The sequence below is a fragment of the Podarcis filfolensis genome, assembly GCF_964270895.1.
Source record: "Podarcis filfolensis genome assembly, chromosome: 13".
NCBI lineage: Eukaryota > Metazoa > Chordata > Lepidosauria > Squamata > Lacertidae > Podarcis > Podarcis filfolensis.
This window is the reverse complement of record NC_139615.1, coordinates 383,178-405,027: the sequence shown is the minus strand read 5'-3', so window position 1 is coordinate 405,027 and position 21,850 is coordinate 383,178. Positions and strand designations below refer to the sequence as shown.

The 21,850-nt window shown below is 49.8% G+C and overlaps 2 protein-coding genes across 7 annotated transcripts in view; one reads left to right on the top strand and one right to left on the bottom strand.

Moving 5' to 3' along the window:
• ARRB2 (arrestin beta 2) overlaps window positions 1-14,585 on the top strand; it is a 24,863-nt gene extending 10,278 nt beyond the window's left edge. For both annotated transcript variants that reach the window (XM_083581081.1, XM_083581082.1), the window contains exons 6-15: window positions 356-415; window positions 603-670; window positions 1,343-1,478; window positions 9,135-9,219; window positions 9,391-9,463; window positions 10,193-10,330; window positions 11,464-11,547; window positions 12,291-12,373; window positions 12,509-12,563; window positions 13,585-14,585. In XM_083581081.1, the coding sequence (XP_083437207.1) occupies window positions 356-415; window positions 603-670; window positions 1,343-1,478; window positions 9,135-9,219; window positions 9,391-9,463; window positions 10,193-10,330; window positions 11,464-11,547; window positions 12,291-12,373; window positions 12,509-12,563; window positions 13,585-13,681 (879 nt within the window). In that variant the 3' untranslated portion in view covers window positions 13,682-14,585. The remainder of the gene's footprint in view (window positions 1-355; window positions 416-602; window positions 671-1,342; window positions 1,479-9,134; window positions 9,220-9,390; window positions 9,464-10,192; window positions 10,331-11,463; window positions 11,548-12,290; window positions 12,374-12,508; window positions 12,564-13,584) is intronic.
• Window positions 14,578-21,850, bottom strand: LOC310746912 (uncharacterized protein). 5 transcript variants are annotated; one of them, XM_083581163.1, is made up of 9 exons: window positions 21,667-21,850; window positions 19,613-19,692; window positions 19,073-19,148; window positions 18,763-18,836; window positions 18,267-18,497; window positions 17,686-17,748; window positions 16,221-16,317; window positions 15,175-15,247; window positions 14,578-15,088 (listed from the first exon to the last, which is right to left on the bottom strand). In XM_083581163.1, exons 1-9 carry the CDS (start codon window positions 21,817-21,819, stop codon window positions 15,057-15,059), a joined length of 879 nt encoding a protein of 292 aa, XP_083437289.1. In that variant the 5' UTR covers window positions 21,820-21,850; the 3' UTR covers window positions 14,578-15,056. The 5 variants fall into 5 exon arrangements, with proteins under 5 accessions (XP_083437289.1, XP_083437288.1, XP_083437290.1 ...); XM_083581162.1 differs by having other exon boundaries at window positions 17,706-17,748; window positions 19,599-19,692; window positions 21,667-21,759; XM_083581164.1 differs by having other exon boundaries at window positions 20,654-21,751.

Below are 21,850 nucleotides of genomic sequence, written 5' to 3'. Positions count from 1 at the left end.
TTCCAACTCTCTGCAGTTCCGTGGCTCTATGATTTCCTTTCCATCGCCTGTCACAGAATCAAAGGGCTGTCAGGTTGGAGGGGAACCCAAGGGACATCTAGCCCAACCCCTGGCTTTGAAAGTTGCCATGGAAGGCGCCTGCTGCATTTCCAGTGGCAGGGAGTTCCGCAGGGCTGTTATCTCAGTTTCTGGTCTCTGTGCATGGGGTGGAGAAAGTGGCAAGGGAGGAAAGCGGGCGGGGGGGGTCAGGGACTCGGAGGAGAGGTCCTTGGGGTGGGGGCCATGTGGGTGACCCCAAAGTTGGAGTCGAGGGGGGAAACTTTTGCACTGCTCTATTTCTTTCTGTGCCCCACAGATCCCACAGAACCTGCCCTGCTCTGTGACGCTGCAGCCGGGTCCAGAGGACACAGGAAAGGTAGGGGGTTTCTGAAGGGATGGGGGCAGATTTTGGGGGTTCAGGGGAAAGAAAAGGATGGGACTGTGTGGCTTCTGCCCTGGAAGCAGCATTAGGGGCAGAGCTGCTTATGGGGCAGCTGGGGGGGGCAGGACAGGACCACCAGTGTCACTAAGGGACCCGATCCCCCGCTTTCCCCCTCCTCCAGGCTTGTGGCGTCGATTTTGAGATCCGGGCTTTTTGTGCCAAAATTCAAGATGAGAAGATTCACAAAAGGTGAGCCAGCTCCGCAGGGCTGTTCTTCACGGGCAAACAAATCCTTTGGCTGAGAAACTGCAAAAAACAAAACAGATTTATTGTTATTTTGGGTGTTACGTGGCCCAGTCTTCCCTGCCAAACCTCTGGGAGTTTCCTAGAATGGAAGAGTTACAAGGGGACCCCCAGGGGTCATCCAGCCCAACCCCCTTCAATGCAGGAACTGTGGTTGATCAGGGAAGGTTGTGGGGCAGGTGGACAAGGCTGTGTCATTTCCTGTGAAGCCCCTTGCCCCCTTTTCCGCCTGCTTTGCCCATGGCGGGCTCCGGGTTCGGATCCCTGGCAGCACATCCAGTTCAGGCCAGAAAATACCTTTGTCGTAGAAGGGAGAAGCGTTCGGCCCGACTCCATATTTAATTCTTTGCTATTTATTTCTTTGCTCGATTTATATACTGCACATTATCCTGACCCCCTTCTCTCAGACTTGCCCACCTCGCAGGGTTGTTGTGGGGTTGCAGTGGGGAAGAGAGCCTACTTGAGATTCCTAAAGGGGGGCTTCTGTTCCTGCAACGGATTAATCAGGCTTTGAACTGCCCCCTCCTCACTTGCCTTGGGGAGAACCCAGGCGTCCTGGGCCGCAGCCCCCTCCTCTTTCAACCCCTCTCCCTTCTTGCCCCCCTCCCTGACCCACAGGAATTCCGTCCGCCTGGTCATCCGGAAAGTGCAATATGCCCCGGAGAAGCCCGGCCCCCAACCCATGGCCGAGACCACACGCCACTTCCTGATGTCCGACCGCTCCTTGCACCTCGAGGCTTCGCTCGACAAGGAGGTATTATTGGGGGGGGTTGTGATGCACATAGGTGCATTTGCGGGGTGGGCGGGTGTGATACGTGCTTCTGACTGAGACCCCCGCAGACCCCCCCCACCACCAGTCAGGAATCCGGGAGTCATAGCTCAATGCCCTGCAAGGTGTGAACCATAGCTTGAGAATCCCTTGGTGCCCGGCCTTCTTAACAGCAGCCCCCGTCTAGTCCCAGTCTCCCCCACCCCCGAGCAATAGCTGCCCCCCCCAATGCCCCACCTGCAAGTTGCTGCAATGAGGGGAAAGGCCCTGAAAGCAGATTAAAAACACACACCAGTATCCTCAGGCTGCTCTGAGCAAATCAGTGCTTTTTAAAATTCTTGATTATTTTGATTATTTAAATTTGCTGGAAGCCACCCAGAGTGGCATAAAAATACAGTGGTACCTGGGGTTACATACGCTTCAGGTTACAGACTCCGCTAACCCATAAATAGTACCTCAGGTTAAGAACTTTGCTTCAGGATGAGAACAGAAATCGTGCTCCGGCAGCAGCAGAAGGCCCCATTAGCTAAAGTGGTGCTTCAGCTTAAGAACAGTTTCAGGTTAAGAACGGACCTCCGGAACGAATTAAGTACGTAACCAGAGGGACCACTGTAATGTGTTATTATTACTATTATTTTAGAGCAATTTTATTTATAAAAGAAAAGAGAAAAAGGAAATGCGTGAGAAAGAGGATGCAGAAATAAAATCAGTACATTTCCTTACATTGAAATAAATGATGTTGTATCCCTGATACGGTGAGGGGGGAAAGTATTTGATCCCCTGCTAAATTTACCCGTTTGCCCTCTGACGAAGAAATGACACATCCATAATTTTAATGGTAGGTTAATTGTAGCTGTGAGAGACAGAATAACAACAGGAAAAACCCCGGAAACCCAGAAGACAAAAGTCAGAGATTGATGAAGACCCTACCATTAAAATTATGGGCTGGTCATTTCTTCATCAGAGGGCAAATGGGCAAATTTAGCAGGGGATCAAATACTTGCCCCCTCACTGTACAAGTGCAGTTATTCAAAATCTATTTTTTTTTTTAAATACATATTTATTAAAGTTTTACAAAACAAAGAATTCATCATTTCAAAATGTATCATTTCCATACATAAAGCTCAAGAGAAACAACAATATGTGACAGAAAAAAGAAAAAAAATGAAAGAAGAAAAATAGAAAAACAGAAAAAAGAAAAACACTCTTTCTTAAATTTATAAAGTTCCATGCCCCTCTGTCTTGACCTCCTCACATCCCCCTTTTTTGTGTTCCACTTTACTCCAATCAGATTCAGCAAATTCAAAACCTTGTTTCAACCATACTTAATGTTATATTCTAATTATTATGTCCCCATTTTCCATTTATTTTAATCCGTACCTCGTCTTATAAAATATGACATAATATTGTTCTGTTCATAACCCCTTATCCTTTTTTTTCTTAGATTCTTCTTTTCACACACCTTTGGCCAAAGTCACACAAACCCTGTTACTTTTACTTCCCACATCCTATTGACACTCAAAGATTTTACAGTATTTTTGTAGATAGTCCTTAAACTTTTTCCAGTCCTGTTCCATCGATTCTTCTCCCTGGTCACGGATTCTGCCAGTCATTTCAGCCATCTCCATGTAGTCTATCACTTGCGTCTGCCATTCCTCCACGGTGGGTAGATCCTGTGTCTTCCAAAATTTAGCTAAAAGTATTCTTGCTGCTGTTGTTGCATACATAAAGAGTGTTCTATCTTTCTTTGGCACCCATTGGCCAACTATGCCCAAGAGAAAGGCCTCTGGTTTCTTGGAGAAGGTACTTTTAAGTACTTTCTTAAGTTCATTATATATCATTTCCCAGTAAGCCTTAACTCTTGGGCAAGTCCACCAGAGGTGAAAGAATGTTCCCTCAGCTTCTTTACATTTCCAACATTTATTGTCAGGCAGGTGATAAATTTTAGCAAGCTTGACTAGGGTCATGTACCACCTGTAAATCATTTTCATAATGTTCTCCTTTAAGGCAATACATGCCGTAAATTTCATACCGGTGGTCCACAACTGCTCCCAATCAGCAAACATAATATTATGACCTAGATCCTGCGCCCATTTGATCATTGCTGATTTGACCGTTTCATCCTGCGTGTTCCATTTCAACAGCAAAATCTTAGTTTTTGGTTCTAACAGTTCTGTTTCCAATTTCGATTTATCCACCTGGAAACCAATTTTTCTATCCAAATTATAGGCCTCTCTTATTTGATAGTAATGAAGCCAATCTCGCACTTTGTCTTTTAATTTTTCAAAACTCTGCAGTTTCAATCTGTCACCTTCTTGTTCCAAAATTTCCCAATATTTTGGCCATTTAGCCTCCATATTGAGCTTTTTCTGAGCCTTAGCTTCCATAGGTGACAACCACCTTGGGGTTTTACTTTCCAGCAGGTCTTTATATCTTATCCAGACATTAAACAAAGATTTTCTGACAATATGGTTTTTGAATGCCTTATGAGCTTTAACCTTGTCGTACCAAAGATATGCATGCCACCCAAAAACATTATTAAAACCTTCCAAATCCAAAATGTCTGTATTTTCAAGAAGCAGCCAGTCTTTCAGCCAGCAGAATGCTGCTGATTCATAGTACAATTTAAGGTCTGGCAGGGCAAATCCACCTCTTTCTTTTGCATCAGTTAAAATTTTAAACTTAATTCTAGGTTTCTTGCCCTGCCAGACAAATCTAGAGATGTCTCTCTGCCACTTCTTGAAACAATCCATCTTGTCCAAAATTTGCAAGGATTGAAATAAAAATAGCATTTTAGGCAATACATTCATTTTTATAGCTGCAATTCGACCCAACAAGGAAAGCTTCAAGTTAGACCAGATTTCTAAGTCTTTTTTAACTTCTGCCCAACATTTCTCATAGTTCTCTTTAAATAAGTTCAAATTTTTCGCCGTCATATTAATCCCTAGGTATTTCACTTTCTTAACCACCATTAAACCTGTTTCATTCTGAAACCTATCCTTTTCCATTGGAGTTAAATTCTTCTCTAATACTTTAGTTTTTACCCTGTTTAGTCTAAATCCCGCCACATGACCAAATTCTTTAATCAATTCCAAAGCTCTTTTCATACTGGATTCCGGCTCCTGTAAAGTTAGAACCAAATCATCTGCAAAGGCTTTCAATTTATATTGTTTGGCTCCGACCTGAATGCCTTTTACAAATCGGTCCCCTCTTATCATATTTAGCAGCACCTCCAGGACCGAAATAAATAATAATGGAGAGATAGGGCAGCCCTGACGTGTTCCTTTTTCTATCCTAAAGTCTTCAGTCACCACATTGTTTACAATCAATTTCGCTTTTTGTTCTGAATATATTGCTCCTATACCATTTTCGAACCCCTGACCCACTCCCATCCCTTTCAAATTTTTCTTCATAAAACTCCAGGAGATATTATCAAATGCTTTCTCCGCATCAATAAAAACTAAAACAGCTTTCGTGTTGATATTCCTTTGCAACAACTCCAGAATGTCAATTATATTCCTTGTATTATCAGACAAGTGTCTGCCTGGGAGAAAGCCTGCCTGGTCCTTATGTATTACTTCCATTAATACTTTTTTAAGTCTGCTAGCTAAAATGTCTGCAAAGATTTTGTAATCCACATTCAAAAGGGAGATGGGACGGTAGTTCTTTAGTTGTGTCTTTTCAGCTTCTGTCTTGGGTATCAATGTGATGTATGCTTCTTTCCATGATTCAGGCGCCTTTTTCCCTTCCAAAATCTCATTACACACCTCCTTTAATGGTTGAATTAAGAGATCTTTCAAAGTTCTGTAGTATTTGGAGGTTAGTCCGTCCGGTCCTGGAGATTTGCCCAGTTGCATGTTCTGAATGGCACCTTCAATTTCTTGTTCTGTAATTTGCTGGTTCAATACTAGTTTATTTTCTGAAGATATTTTTTGTAATCCATTGGTTCTTAAAAATTTGTCTATCTCAGTTTCTTTCTGCGGCCCTTGCGTATAAAGTTGTTTAAAATATCTCTGAAAGCACCTTCTAATCTCCTCCGGGTTCTGTATGTTTTTTCCATTGATCTCAAGATTTGTGATCGTATTTAACTTCTGTCTTTTTTTCAGTTGCCACGCCAATAATTTCCCACATTTATTAGCTGACTCAAAAGTCTTTTGTCTCATTTGTTTAATTTTCCACTCTATTTCTTCATTAATCAATTTCATATATTGCACCTGATATAACTTAATCTCTCTTAGAATCTCTTTTGAGTTTGGTTTAACTCTTAACTTCTTCTCCCCTTGTTTTATTTTTTCCAAAATTTTCATTTTCTTCTCATTTTGAGATCTCTTTTTTATTGCATTCTGTTGAATCAAGAACCCTCTCATAACCGCTTTGCTTGCGTCTCAAACCGTTCTTTTTTCAACCGTAGTTCTCATATTAATTTCAAAATAGTCTTTCAGAGTCTTTTGGGCCTTCCTTACGATATCTTGGTTTCTTAGTAAGGTGTCATTCATCCTCCATCTGAAGGAACCGATAGGTGTTAGTTTCATTTCCATCTTTACCGCATTATGGTCGGAGCAGGTTTTTGGGCAGATTTCCACCTTTTTTATTTTAGGTGCCAGGCCTCTAGTTGTCCAAATTTGGTCGATCCTTGTCCATATCATTTTGGCTTCAGAAAAGAATGTTCCCTCTCTACCTAGGGGATTTTTGGTCCTCCAAATATCAATTAAGTCCATATTGTCAGTCAGTTCAAAAAAGGTTTTTGGTAGTCTGCCCTCTTTCGTTATGGTCTGTCTTTGTGCTTTATCCATGTTCGTGGACACCACTCCATTCATGTCTCCCATCATAATAATGTTGTTATAGTCAATAAAGTCCATCAACGTCTCATGCAATTTCTTGTAAAACTCTGATTTCCCCTCATTTGGTGCATAAATTCCTAAGATCAAAAATTTCTCTCCTTGTGTTTGGATTTCTATTGCCAAAATTCTTCCTTGTTCATCTTTAAAAAGAAGCTTTGGTGATAGGCTTTCTTTTGCATAAATTGCCACACCTCTCTTTTTAACCTTGTCTGATGAGATAAATTCTTGGCCTAATTTTTTATTAATTAACACTTTCCTGTGCAGCCTAATCACATGTGTTTCCTGCAAGCAAATTATGTCCAATTGTTCCTTTTTTAATAAATGAAAAACCTTCTTCCTCTTTTCCGGGGAGTTTAGACCGTTGGTATTCCAACTTAGTAATTGCAGAGACATGTTAAGATGGTGTTATTTTCCTCCTGTTGCTCCCGGAAGTGGCGTGTCTTTAGGATCTTTCAATTCCCCAGGTGCAGGTATTAGACTTGATGATCCCGATCCTGGATCGCTTGGCTCTTCAATCCCTTTCTGAAGGTCTTCTCCGTAGTCGTTCAAAAATTTGTCTTTTTCTTCCACCGATTTGATTTTAACTTTTTTCCCTCTGAAGGTAAAGGAAATCCCTTGGGGGAATTCCCATCTGAAGATAATCCTGTTGCTTCTCAAAAGTTGCACCAGATCACCGTAATTCACTCTGAGCTCCAACAAATGCTTAGGAATATCCTTATAAATTTCCAACCTTGATTCTTGGATCTCTAATGGCGTCTTGAAGTGCGCACTCAGGATTTTGTCTCTTTCCTCCCTCGTTCTGAGGGAGATTAGACAGTCTCTCGACTTAATCTTCCTCCCTCCCTTTCCCAGTCTGAATGCGCTCACAATTTTAAAGTCCTTTTCTTCTTCCAAGGGCCAAGATTGTGTAAATTCCTTCGTGAGGTACTCAGTTAGATTTTCATTATCAATTTCCGGTACAGATCTGATCCTTAAATTGTTTTCCTTATTTTTCAGTTCGATCATAGACAGCAGTGCCTGGTGTTCTCCTATCTGTTTGCGCATAGGTTTGATTTCCCCCTGAACTTCTTCAACTTTCTGCTTTGCCTCTTCAGCAATTTTACGGTTTGCAGTAGTGTCTTCCACCAACTTTCCAATAGTTTGTGCATTTAAGTTTACTTGTTGAGTCAAGTTATTAATGCTTGCGGTGTTTTGGTCTATCTTATCTGACTGGTCAGAGACTTGTTTACTTAAACCTTCCAACTTTTCAAATATTTTATTTAACACTGAAGTAAAGTCCCCACCTGAGGCCATTCCTTCCGGCCTAGGTTGTTCTATATCTTCCACTTGTGCCACAGGGATTGTGGGGACAGAGGATCTGCGCAGCTGAGAAGTTAAAGTGGTTTGCAGTGTTTTGGCTTTGGCTGATCTTGTCCTTCCGCTCATAACCCTTCTTATCTATGCGTCAAGGTCGGTCTCACAGTCTGTCTTTCTCATGGAAATCCCCAAATCAACAGATGGAAAATTCCCCCAGTAGGTTGCCAAACCAAATTAATCCACTAGAGGGATACTGTAGTCAGGAAAGCTCAGAAATGTCGCAGTTCATAAAAGTTAAAAGTTCCCTCTAGACGTTAAACAATATCCAATTTGTAAAAGACCTTCAGACTCCTCTTAAATTCCTTAAATTTCCACAGAGTTACTCTTTGGCAAAGATGAGTTGTCTCAGCAAAGTGCGAGATATAAAGTAACAGTTCCAAAGTAGCCTTCAAATTCCAAACCCTGGCAGCTCAGTAGCCAGGGATTCAATGTTCTACAGTCCCGAAGTTCAAAGGAATCGGCTGGAAAAAGCTGATTTTTCACCCCTCCTCCCCTCAATAAAATTGAGAGGGGGTCTTCAAAGCTTGATGTGAGAGTTTGCAACTTATTTATCCCAAAGTCTGGGGCTTGGGTTTTTAAAGAGTCTTTGCTTTGTTCTTGAAACAAAACCCGGGAGACGGACTTCCTGGTTGCGTCTCCCGCTTGTGTGCCAAATTCTTAAATTTATCTTCATAAATCAAATAAAGTCTCCCACTTACGGGTTGAAGTTTGTAGCCGAATAGTCCCAGGAAAAGGGTCAGCGCTCACCGGCAGCAGCTTAGCGGCATCACTCCGCAAAAAGAGCGATCGACTCACAACGCCGCGCCACCCCCGACACGATCCGGAGCTCCTTACGGGGTCCCTTCACGTAGCGGAGGAGCGCTACAGGCGCCTGCCGAGTCCCACGACCACAGGCTATCCCCACCTGTGGGTTTCTAGCAGGGGTCTCCGCTTTGCCGTAGCGGATGACCCGTTTCTGCGGAGCTTCCCCTTCACGAGTGGAAGGAGACCGCCATTACCGTTCGCGCCGACCCCGGAAGTCCAGTTATTCAAAATCTAATACATTCTTTGCAAACTCATTCCAAATATCACTATACGTATCCAAACAAAGTATCTGTTGTCCGACTGTCAAGTTCCATATAATAGGCGTCTAGTAGTTCAAGAGAATATTTTCCCCTGAGTATTTTAGCTTTTAGGAGGCTCTGAAAAAAGGCGTCAAGAGGCAGTGAGTTCCAAAGACAGATCTCTTGCGAATGTGGGACTCTTGGCAGCAATGGTTGCAGGTTCCCTGTCCTTCTGGGGGCACCAGGTTCATGGTGGATGCTCCCCGCTATGAATTGGGGGGACGGTGCCGCTTGGGGGGGGCGTTGCAAGAGAGAGGCGCCAGGTCCCAGGGGGTCTTGGGAGGGTGGGCCGTGTCTTCCTTGGCCAGATATCCTGACCCCCCCTTCTCTCCCCCCTCCAGCTATATTATCACGGGGAGCCCATCAGCATCAACGTTCACGTCACAAACAACTCCAGCAAAAGTGTCAAGAAAGTCAAGGTGTCCGGTAGGAAAGGGGGGTCCCTGCGGAGCTGGGGGGAGCATTTTGGGGGGTTCTGCTGGTTTGGAAAAAGGGGGTGCATGGGGGACGAGCGGCCCCCCCGACACCCCCATTTGGCACTCCCTTGACCTGGCTTCCTCCCGACGTCTCCTGACGCTTTTCCTCCCTCCCGACCAGTGCGGCAATATGCGGACATCTGCCTCTTCAGCACAGCCCAGTACAAGTGCCCCGTGGCCCAAATCGAACAGGAGTAAGTCTCCGGCCTGGGAACTGGGGTGGGGGGTGCGAGGGGATGCGGGGTGGGTGATTTCGGAAAACTCAGCCTTGAATTCGTCGTCTCCCCAAGCATGGAAATGTCCTGGGACTCACTTCTCTGCTTAAAACCTCCAATGGAGGAGACTCCTGTAGATCAGGTCCCAGAACTGGGTGGGACCCCCAAGGGTCATCCAGCCCAACCCGCTGCAGTCTCAACCAGACAGAGGGCCTTCTCGGTGGTGGCACCTGCCTTGTGGAACACCCTCCCACCAGATGTGAAGGAAATAAGCAGCTATCTTATTTTTAAAAGACATCTGAAGGCAGCCCTGTTCAGGGAAGTTTTTAATATTTAATGCTGTATTGTTTTTAACACTCGATTGGGAGCTGCCCAGAGTCGCTGGGGGTGGGGATCAGCCAGATGGGCAGGGTATAAATAATAAATTATTATTATTATTTTGGCCCTGGCCTGACGTTGTCCCCTGCAGCCCTGCTTGCAATGGAGGTTCGTGGAAGGGCAATGAGGGCTCAGTGGTTAGAGCAGCTGCCTTGCAGGCCGTTCCCAGGTTTGAGCCCCAAGAGGGTCCTGCCTGACAGCGCAGATAATTCTGCATTGTGTGGGCTGACAAGCAGCCTGACTCCCAAGCAGCTTGCGCCGTTCCTGGCAGGCGGGCCGCGCTGGGCCGGCAGGGACCTTGACGCCTCTCTCTCTGGCTTCCTCCGCCAGCGACCAAGTGGCGCCCAGCTCCACCTTCTGCAAGGTCTACACCCTGACGCCGCTGCTGAGCAACAACCGGGAGAAGCGGGGCCTGGCGCTGGACGGGAAGCTCAAGCACGAAGACACCAACCTGGCCTCCTCCACCATGTGAGTCCAGCAATTCCACACCAGGACCCCCAGGGGTCATCCAGTCCAACCCCCCGCCGTGCAGGAATCGTGGCTGAAGGATCTTAGGATTGCAGAGGGACCAAACAGGGGTTGCAGCCCCCTGGTGGGGGGGGCAGGAGGGTCCTGGGGGGGTGTTAAGAGGCAAGGGGGCAGGGAATATAGGACACTGCAGAGCTGCTCACCCTGGATTGATTGCGCTCTCCATGGGGGTGCCCAGGGTGCAGGATGCTGCAGCACACTTGCTGACGGGAGGGGAGACCCAGTCGGCTTCTTGGAGATTTGCGCTGGCTGCCCATTTGCCCCCGGGCCAAGTTCCAGGTGTTACTCTTAGTCTATAAAGCCCTTAAAAGGGGGTTGGACTAGATGACCGCTGGGATCCCTGCCAATTTGACGAGGCTGTGATTCTAACAACTTGGGACCAGCTTCTCTGCGAGATCGCTTGACCGCCCTTAAGTCCTTTCAGGGGAAAAGGTGGGGCATAAATAAATAAACAATATTAATAATTTTTGTTAATAATAAATAGTGGCAGCACCAGCGCTTAGGAACCCCCGGCCTCTTGATATCCTCTCGCGCAGTTGCCTTCACTCTATTCTTTTTGGCGCCTGTTGAGACGAGTTTGCACAAGTTTCAGTCTATTCCGCTGTGGTTTTAAACGGTGCTTGTAGTGTGGTTTTGCAGTTTTAGCGACAATTTTATTGTTTTATCCTTTTTGTAAACCTCTCTGAGGTGTTTTCCCTTACATTCAAGCAGTATATAAATTTTATGAAGTAAAATACAGAGTTAAGTTTCAGTTGGATTTTGAACAATTTGGCCATTACCTACTCCTGCTCTGAATCTCCTTTAGGGGGTCCTACAAAAAACCGCTGTTCTGAACAATGCTTTTCGGAGGGGAGGGGCCACTGGGGCTGAGTTCATGGCACTGAGGGGGCGGAAGGGACCCCAAAAAGTTTGGAGAACGCTGGTTTATTATGTGGCACAGGAGGAATGCATGCATGGTGAGAAGGGGTAAAAAATGTGAGCGTAGGAAAAAGGGGAGGCCTTGTTCCTTGCGGGGTCCGTGGGGTGTTTCCAGGTTGAGTGACCCCCCTATTTCTTTTTCCTTGGCATTGCAGTGTGAAGGAGGGCGCCAACAAGGAGGTCCTGGGCATCCTGGTCTCCTACCGGGTCAAGGTCAAGCTGGTGGTGTCCCGGGGAGGGTAAGTATGAACATCGGGTGGGTTGCTCTTCTCTCGTTGTCCCATGTCCCCCCAAAATCCCAACCCATCTTTTGCTAAGATATGTTTGGAAGAGAGATTCCTGCTCTCTAGTAGCAGAGTTAAGCGCAAGGGCGTTCGCTCCAGGCGCATTTAAATTTGGTTAGATTTTGCATCGGCTCTCTCCCACTTTTAAACAAATACCGAGACTAGAATAAATCACAGGCACTTGGCATTGCAGATAAGTGGATATTTTGGGGGGTTTTCAGAAATTGCAGTCGACAAGTCGCAACTGTAAAAAAAAAAAGTGTGTGTGTGTTTCCAATCGACCTAAAAAGAAGAGAACGAAAAGGATTGTGCAATATTTGGGGTTTGCAAAGATGCAGGCTGCAAAATCTCCCCAAGGAGTTGTAGCAAACCAAGGATTTGAAGGAAGATGCCAAGGGAAGATAAGTCGGGAAGTCTCTGTAAGAGTAAAATAAGAGTTGTATAGATGCAATGTGCAAAATGATTAAATAACTAAATATGAATACCTATATATATATGGCACCTGTTCAGCCACGACACTGGACCAGCCTCATCCATTTCATATGTCCGTATGGAGCTTCCAGGTCCAGAGGCAGTCTACCTCCATTCCGGGTCCTACGGGGCATTTGGCCCTTTGAGGCCAGGCTGCCGGGCCAGACGGGCCCCCTTGGGCCTGATCCAGCTGCAGACTCTTCTCACGATCTTCTCCTGCCCCCCAGGGATGTTTCCGTGGAGCTGCCTTTCGTCCTCATGCACCCCAAGCCACCCGACCAGGCCTCGCCCACCTTGCAGCCTCAGCTGGGTAAGTCTCTCAATCGGGGTGCAGGCCCTCTCCTACCACCCCCCAGGCAGCTGCGCTTGATCAAAGGGGGGGCGGGGGCGGGGGAAGTTTCACGGGGTGGAAAGAGGAACCTCACGCCTCCCCTTTCCCTTCCAGCCGCCCCCGAGACGGACGCCCCCGTCGACACCAACCTCATCGAGTTCGAAACCAAGTAAGACAAGTCTGGCCCTTTCCCTGGGGGGCTCAGAGGCCAGCACCCACAAGGCCCTGCTCTCGGGGGGGGGGGGGGAGAGGGAGCCAGGCTGGGCCCAGGGCGTCTCTCTCTCTTTGTGCCTAGTTATTTAGTAGTAGTACTTCTTTTCATGCTGCCCTTCATCCGTAGAACTCAGGGCAGTTCCCAGGGTAAGAATGCAAGATGGAAACCCAAAACGCGCAATAAAAACAAAGCAAATAATATGATTTATTATTGCATTTATACCCTGCCTTTCCTCCCAAGTTGTTCAGGGAGATGTGCCTTGTTCTCCCCCTCCCCTTTTTATCCCCCCCCCCACGACAACCCTGCAAGGGAGGTTTGGGGGCCCCAGTCACCCAGTGGGCTCCCCAGTCCTAGTCTAGAACTTACAACACCCTGAAATTTCTATTTTCTATTCCGCAAGTTGGAATGGTTGTTTTTTGGGTTTGTTTTTTAATATAGGGCAGGGATAATATGGGGGGAGCCCACAAACCCCCTTTGAGGACTTCTATAGGGTGACTGCATGGCCCATCTAACACATGGGGTGGGAGGGAGTGTGTTTAATTGGGGTGGGGGGTTTAAAAGTGGAGAATCTGGGTCAGCGGTTGCGGCATGGAAAGGAGAATGCACGGGGGGGGGGACAGCTGCAAGGGCCCCCCCTCCAGCCCCAGGCCCCCAGGAAAGGAGCTGGACCTTTGGGTCTTGCGCAGAGAGCTGCCAGTGGCAGTGTGGTGCAGTGGTCAGAGCCCCCGGGTTCGAATCTCTGCTTGGCTGGGGGTCTGGAGGGGGCCGGTTTCTCCCTTTCAGCCCCAGCCCACCTGGCAGGGTTGTTGCTGCAGAAAAGCGGAGCGAGGAAATTATGGGATGTAGGAATGCGGGGAAACAAGCAGGTCTTTTACGGGTGCAAAGGGGAAAGAAAAGCCACCGTTTTTGTGCATATCCAAAGCAGCCTGACTCTGCCATTTTCTCCTTTCCCTTTTCTCCCCCCCCCCCCCCTCAGCTACGGGCAGGACGACGACATTGTGTTTGAAGACTTTGCCCGCCTACGCCTGAAGGGGCTGAAGGACGACAAGGAAGATGACGACCATTTTTGCTAGGGAGGGAGGAACACCCCCCTCGCCACCACAGGTCCAGCCAAGTTGGGGGGGGCGGAGAGGAAAGAGCAGAGAAATGGCCCCCCACCCCCTACGAATGTCGCCTCATCCTCTACTCCCCCCTCCTTCCTTATAGGAGCCATCACCCCCCCCCGCCTTGTGTCTTCATGCTGTATTTGGGGGGGGGCTTTTAATGTGACTAAAAATGGAGGGGGGAGGGCCGCCACCTCCACCCCCCCAGCTTTTAATCTTTATCTGCTGCTGCGTATCTTCTCCACAGATGGATTTTAACGCCACCGTCCTCGTCTGTCCCCCTCTCCCAAATTTTTGTCTAACGCACTGGAACATTTATTGGGCATTATCGTCTGACTGTCGTATCCCCCCCCCCCCCGCAAAAGCACCACGTTGTGTGTGTCTAATCTCTCTGGGCAACCCCCCCCCCTCTCCCCACCTGCTCTTTATATAAATGTCTTATTTTTAAATGCTGTTTTAACTGGTTAGGGAAAACAATTGGTCAGTTGAACTCTCTCCTCTTTCCCTTTTAAAAAAATCAATGGGGGCTGGGAGGCCTCTTCTGTCTGTCTCCCCCCCTTCTCTTTTTCAAAAAAGCCCCCCCCCCCCGGAGATGTGCCTCTGCTGGCCAAGGGGGTGTGAGCTGAGCCCGTCTGCCTGGGATTGGGGACCCCTCCCCATGCCCCCAAATGCCGAAGGGGGCAGGTGTGTGCCAACGTCTCTGTGCTTTGTGCCCAGTCGCCCCCCCCAAAAAAACCCTTGCAGGGCTGCCCCCCTGTACAAACAGGTGCAGGGCAGGCAATGCGTGTAAAAAGAAATTTTAAAAAGGCCATTATTGTTTCCTACATTGTCTGAGCAGAGAGCAACAAATGAAAATTAAAAAACGGTTAACAGATGTCTGGAAGTTTTTATTAAGTGGTTTGAGCATTAAAATCGGGGAGGGGGTGTGGGAGAAGTGGAAAGGGGGCTCCTGTGAAAATAGCAGCCCCCCTGCCAGAGATTCTCAGGTCTGCAGCAAGGACTCCCCACTTTTGCTGCACCGCTGTGGGGCCAGACGGTCCCTGACCCCCAAGTTTTGCAAGAAGGAAGACCCTCACCCGCAGAAGAGCTATGTGGGGCTTTCGGTACCCGCCCAACCCTGGGGGGGGCCTTGAGGCCATGCTACCCCTGACCCCCAAAAACTTGTAGACTCCAGGGTTGGGGGGTGTGGCTTAGCCCCCTTTTCCTGAGCAATTCACACAACCAGCACACTCTCCGTGACATGAGGTCCAGGTAAAGAATCAAGGTGCCATTGCAAGCGTGCTGTGACCACTGAGCAAGCCGACCGACGGCCGTGCAGACATTCTCAGAAAGGGCCAGGCTGCATTCACGGGGCGGGGGCTGCCTCGGGAATTGGACCTGCGGCGAGAAAGAGGGGGCCAAGTTAAGGACCTGGAGGAAGTCCGCTGCCCCACGGACTCCCCGGGAAGGAGGGACAAGGCTACCTGCAGCTGCGTGCTGACCCAGAGGGGATGAGGCCCGAGGGGGGCTGGACTCTGCTGCTCCTGCTTCTGAAACCTAGAAGGAGGGGAAGGAGCGCTAAGAACCGCAGGATTGAGGGGGAACCCCAGGAATCGCAGTTCAGGCATTCCTGACAGGCGGCCACCCAAACTGCTTGAAGACCCCCAACACAAGAAAAAGGTTCTTCCTGACGTTAGCTGGAATCTCCTTGTAAATTGAAGCCATTGCCTCAAGTCCTCTCCTCTGGAGGTCCTCCTCCGAGGGCCTTCTGGCGGTTCCCTCCCTGCGAGAAGTGAGGTTACAGGGAACCAGGCAGAGGGCCTTCTTGGTGGTGGCACCTGCCCTAACAAGGAAATAAACAACTACCCAACTTTTAGAAGACATCTGAAGGCAGCCCTCTTTAGGGAAGCTTTTAATGTTTGACACACTATTGTATTTTAATATTTTGTTGGAAGCCGCCCAGAGTGGCTGGGGAAACCCAGCCAGATGGGCGGGGTATAAATAATAAATTATTATTACTATTTTTAGGGAGCAGGAGAAAACCAGCTTGCTCCATCTTCCCTGGGACAGCCCTTCAGATATTTGATGGTTCTCATCTCTCCTCTTTCCCAGGCTAAACTTCCCCAGCTCCTTCAACCATTCCTCATAAGGCCTGGTTTCCATCCTGCTTGCCCTCTTTCAGCTTGTCAACATCCTTCTTAAATTGTGATGCCCAGAACTGGACACAGGGCTCCAGGTGGGGCCTGACCAAGGCAGAATAAAGCGGCATTATTCCTTCCCATGATCTGGACACTCGACTCCTGTTGCTGCCGCTAGGATAGTATTCACCTTTTTTGCTGCTGCGTCACACCACTGGCTCACGGTCTACCAAGCCCCTTGGTCGTTTCCAAGATTGCAATAAACCGTTATCAAATGGTACGAGAATGCAGTTTGATGCTTTCCTAGAAACCTTCCGCCCTGGAAGAATCTCTTGCCTGAAAGGTGGGGCGCACATTACTTGACTAAATATGCCCCCCCCCGCCACACCCACCTTTGGGCTGCTCCCACCTTCTGCGCTGGTTTCCTCGCAAGACGTGCTGAAGGTGCTGTCGCTGGGAGACGATTCTGCAGCTGCCGGCCTGGGAATCCTGCGTTGAGAGAGAGGGGAAGACCATGTTGGGGGCAGGCAGTAGGGTGCCCCACTTTCCTAAGAAAAACTGGGGGTCTTTCAGAGCAAAGGCAGCTGCTGCTCAGAAGGCAGGGCCAGCCTCTGCAAACTGGCTCTTCTTTGAAAACGACACCCTGCTTTCCCTGCAGAGGGAAATTGAAAACATTTAAAACTGTGAAAAACAAAACGCTCAATCTAGGATTCTCCTCCATTGGAGGTTTTTAAGCAGAGTCGAGTGATTTCGATACCGCTTTACATTTTAAAAACATCTCTAAGCGGTCTACAAAAAACAGGCAACTTAAAGTGTTGCAAAAACACACAAGTTTAATTTTTTAACAATAATTCAAAGGTTTGGTAGCCGTCTGCCATGAATATTTCAGTTGCAATACCTGCATTGTAAGGGCTGCACCAGAGGGCCCTCGCCGTCCTTCCAGCCTTTCAATTCTGTGATTTATTAATTGCATTTTTATCCTGCTGCTCTTTTATTTTTTAAGACATAAAGGACCAGACCCGGGATCAATGCACACAGAGCGGTCAGCCAAGACTACTACTACTACTACTAATCTTAAGGGCCTGGTCCATAGAAAAGGGATGGGAAGCTTCAGGGGCTGCCATCGGTTTCCCCACTGAAAACCAGAGGTGCTCAGGGCCCAGAGATGGTTGGGGAAAAGCCAGGTGCCCTCCAGGACTCCTCGGATTGGCACCATGATGAAGGGCGAGGTGCAGAATGCCCACCTCCCTTCTCAAAGCAGCCCAACCCCACAGCTTCCTGGAGCTGGGAATGGCTCCCCCCTCCCCATAAGGCGGGCCTTGAAGCAGCTGCCCCCTCCATCACAAAACGGGGAGAGAAAGGCACCCCAAAACCTTCTGCCAGGACTGATAACCCCCATTGAAGGCCCCAAGGGGAGCTCCTCCTCCTGTTCTCCCAGGGGCCAAATGCCCCCAAGAACTGAGGAATGGAGGTAGACTGCATCTGGAGCTGGAGGTTCCCCAAGAACACCATGGCTGGGTCAGGGCAACGGGGGGCCACCTAGTCCCGCCTCCTGGCCTCGCAGTGGCCAACCAAATGCCCATCATGGGAACCCGCAGGCAGGATCCGGGTGAAAGAGCAACTCTTCCTTCCTGCGGCTTTGGCAACTGGGATTCAGAAGCACGGCCACCTCCAACTGCGGAGATGGAGCAGACCCACCGATGGCCCATGAATCTGCCTCGTCTCCCCCTTTCACCGCTGCCTCCTGTTCCGCAGTTCAACTCCGCGCTGCGTGCCAGAGTGGCCCAGGGAGCTTCAAGGCCGAGCAGGGATGGCAGCCCCCCCTTGCCCTCCCTCAGGAAAAGGAGACGGACTCACATGCCGGCCGCTTCCCTCGCCTCCTGCAGCTTCTCTTGGAGGCGCCGGACTCTCCGCTGATACCTGGGGTGGAAGAGAGACGGAGTCGGGGCTGCAGTGGATTTCAGGGAAGAAAAGCCTTGTGCAAAGAGGGCAGCATATGAATTCTAACCCAAATGTCTTGGCACTCCAATGTTTTGGCTCCTGAACGCCGCAAACCCGGAAGTGAGTGTTTTGGTTTGCGAATGTTGGTTGGAACCCGGACACCCGACAGGGCTCCAAACGCATTGTAAGGAGTCTCTATGGGAGTATATTGTATTTAAAAATGGGGTATCAGTTTTTAGGGAGCGAACCAGGTTGGGATAGCAGGCTTGTTGGGTTTTGAATGTCTTATGTAGATTTTTCAATTTCGTTGTTCTGTATGGGAAAATGACAATAAAGATTATCGTATTGTATCGAGCTTGCTGCAGCCACGTGGAAGCCGGGCCTTGGTTCCCGAATATTTTGGAAGTCAAATGGACTTCCGTTCGGCTTCCGTGGTGTGACTGCACCTCCACAGCCCCCTGCCTGAGCATCTTTCCGGACAGAGCCTCTCTGCTCACCGGTCGTGCTGCTCGTTGGCCTGGTTCAGCCGGCCGGCCTCCAGCGCCTTCTCGCGCACCCAGCGCGCCTCCAGCTCCTCCCTTTTCCGCTGCGCCTCCTGCATGAGTCCCTGGGCCTCGGCCAGCTCCCGGCGCAGCCCCTCGGCCTCCTGGGAAAGCGCCCAGGCCTGGCACTGCGCCTCCTCGTGCCGGCGGGTCAGGGCAGCCAGATCCTGGGCCAGGCGCCTCGTCCTGCGGAGGGGCAGAAAGCAGCGGATCCTAGAGAAAGCCAGGAGGGACACCCAGGGGTCATCCAGCCCAACCCCCGCCGATGAAAGATTTCATTTTCTAACGTTTTGTGGGCTTCCTGGTGAATTTTGCAGCAAAGACAGGGGGAACGGAGGAAGGAAAGCTGCTGGGATGCAACGCCGGCGAACCAGCTGCACCCAGCTTCTTTAAAAGGCCGGGCCCCCCTCCCCTCCCACACCTGGGGGGCCAGAGAGACCAAGACTCCTACTTTGCCCGCTGCTCCTTGTTCTCTGCCTCCGCCTCCCTCAGGATGTCCGTCAGGAGGGCGACCCGCTGGTGCAACTGCAAAGCAAGCGCAGCACTTATTCATTTCTCTCCCGCATTTGCACCCCTACGTTTTTTGTCCCGGGAGCAGAGATTGGGTGGCTGTCTGTGGGAGATGTCAGCCTTGAGATTCCAGCACTGCAAGGGGTTGGACTAGATGACCCCTGGGGAGCTCCTCCCGCCCCACAATTCCATAATCCGACGGAGCCACAGGAGCTGGCCCCGATCCAGGCCCTCGCGGAGCCTCCACTCACCTCCTCTCTCTCTTTCCGGAGTTCGATCAGCTCCATCTCCTGCTGCACCCGGACGGAGGCCACTTCCTGGGGGGGCCTGGAAAAAGCCAGAAGAGGGGGACTAGGCAGAATTAGATAAACTAACAGGTAGGATTCGAAACCTTCCAATCTCTGCGGGATCAGAGATTCTCAGAGGACTGGAGTAAACATATGAACTATTTGAAAAGTAATTGTGATGAACAGTTTTGCAAGGTGGATTATTTGAAATATTAGAAGACTACGAAAAGAATTATTAGTTAAGGATAATTAAATGCAATATAGAAATTATGAAATGCAGAATAAGTGATAAAGAATGGAAAATCTTCAGAGGTGCTGACAGAAGTCTAAAACATGTTATGAGAAAATATGTTGTATGACTGTTGGAACTGATATGTTAAAAAATCAATAAAAATGTATCAAAAAGAAGGAAAAAGCCAGAAGAGGACCCCCCCCAGTTCAGCAAACGCCCGTCCTCCCCTCATGCCAGCACCCCACCCCGCGCACTCACCAGCAGGACCCCACAGCCGCCGGCCACTGCCCCCCCTCCTCTGCCGCTGCCAGCAGGGTCTGCAGAGCATCCAGGCAGCTATACAGCTTTTCATCTGGAAGAGCAAGAAGGAGCATCTCAGGAGGGGGCTGGGAAGGAAGGGGGTCTCTGGGCAAAGGGGCTTTTAGAAAGGGCAGCCCCACCCTAGGCCTCCACTGCCCCGCTTGCCTCTCCAAAGGCTGGGGAGAGAAAGCAACTTCTTCATGCAGCATGCCGTTAACCTGCGGAACTCCCTCCCACAGGAGGTAGCAAAATGGCCACCGACCTGGACGGCTTTAAAAGAGAATCGGGGAATTTTGCAGCGGAGGACAGGCCTGTCAGTGGCTACTAGCGAGAATGAAGGCCCTTTGCTGGTAATCGTGGGGAGAGCTGCTCTTGTGTTCGAATCCTGCCAGGTGGCTTCCCATCAGAGGCGTCTGTCTGGCTGCTGTGAGATCAGGACGCTGGGCTTGGGGCCCCCACTTTGGCCCCTCCAGCAGGTGGTTCTGATGTTCAAGGCAATGGTTGCCAGCAGAAGGGGCCCTCGGGGTCATCCAGCCCAACCCGCTGCAGTGCAGGAATCGCAGCAAAGGAAACACGCAAGCCAGTGGGTGCTGTGGTTCAGCCTTCACCCAGCTGGTGGCTGCTGGGAGTTGTAGTCCCGCAACCTCTGGAAGGCGCCAGGAAGGCGAGGGCTGCTGTAGCAGTTGCAGAATTCTGCACCACGAAGAGCCAAGAAGAGGAGCTCAAAGATCCTAATCTGAGTCTATGGCAGGGAAGCGGCCCTCCAGCCCTTTCTGCCTGGCCCTTGAAACTCCTGCCAGGCTTCACGCTTCTCTGCCCCTGCTTTATAGCCTCCCAGAGTTTCTGTCTAACCAGAAGACACCTTCAGACTCCCAAAGGTGTGGGCCCAGGGGGTGGCAGCTGCGAAAACGGCCAATCCTCGCACCAGGGATCCTTGGCATAATTATGGACGTTATGCAAATCAACGGTGTGTCTGTATTTGGAATAACTCTGTGCGGTTCTGGTTATCTCACCTGAAAAAGGATATTGCCAAGTTGGAAAAGGTTCAGAAAAGGGTCACCAAAGTTATTATTATTTATTAGCGTTCTATGCTGCCCTTCATCTGGGGGTCACGGACGGGGAGGGTTAAAATGATCAAGGGGGCGGGCTTTTTAGTCAAGAGAAAAGGTGAGGAAGAGGCAGCAAGATGGAAGTTGATAAAATTATTACTATCCTGGAGAAAGTGGAGAGAGGAAAGCTTTTCTCCCCCTTTGGTCACAGCAGAACTTGGGGGCAGCCAATGAGGCTGAAGGGCGGGAGAGGCGTTCTCCTGCAGCGCCTAAAACGGCGGAACTCCCTCCCACAAGAGGCAGTGGCGGCTGGAGATGGATTATCCAGAATGTGACAGCTAGACTGGTGACTGGAGCAGCTGCTGGGACCACATAACACCGGTTCTGAGAGATCTGCATTGGCTCCCAGGATGTTTCCAAGCACAGTTCAAAGGGTTGGTGCTGACCTTGAAAGCCCTAAGTGGCCTCGGCCCAGTAGACCTGAAGGAGCGTCTCCACCCCCATCATCCAGCCCAGACACTGAGGTCCAGCTCTGAGGGCCTTCTGGCGGTTCCCTCCCTGCGAGAAGTGAGGTTACAGGGAACCAGGCAGAGGGCCTTCTCGGTGGTGGCACCTGCCCTGTGGAACTCCCTCCCACCAGATGTCAAGGAAATAAGCAGCTATCCTATCTTTAAAAACACCTGAAGGCAGTTTTTAATATTTAATGCTGTCTTGTTTTTAACCCTCAATTGGGAGCTGCCCAGAGTGGCTGGGGAAACTGAGCCGGATGGGAACAAATTATTCTTCTTATTATGATTATGATTAATGGAGGAGAGGGCTGGGCGGAGCTCGGGTGGCCCCCGGAAGGCTGCCCTGCGGGGAATGTGGCCCCCGCCCCGCTGACTAGGGCGACCCCAACCGAGCCCCCCCCCCGCCGGGAAGAAGCCCCAGCGCAGCCAGTCCGGTGGCGGGGAGTTCCCTGGGCCCTCTCGTCTCACGTCGCTCCAGCAGCAGCCGCAGGCCCCGCGCGCGCCGCTCCCGCCGCTGCAGCTCCGCGCGCACGTGCTGCCGCCAGCCCGCGCCAGGCATGGCCCCGCCCCTCGCCGGGTCACGAGGTGCACGACGGGAGACCGAGTGCGGAAGACGCGCATTTCAAGGCCTCGCCTCAGAGAGGCGCATGCG

Coding starts and splice junctions, on each gene's coding strand:
- LOC310746912 (XM_083581160.1), bottom strand. CDS start 19,849: ATGCTGCATGAAGAAGTTGCTTTCTCTCCCCAGCCTTTGGAGAGGCAA. Junction 18,837..19,072: donor TCCGGAAAGAGAGAGAGGAG/GTGAGTGGAGGC, acceptor CTTGCTTTGCAG/TTGCACCAGCGGGTCGCCCT. Junction 15,248..16,220: donor AAGGTGGGAGCAGCCCAAAG/GTGGGTGTGGCG, acceptor CCCTCCTTCTAG/GTTTCAGAAGCAGGAGCAGC.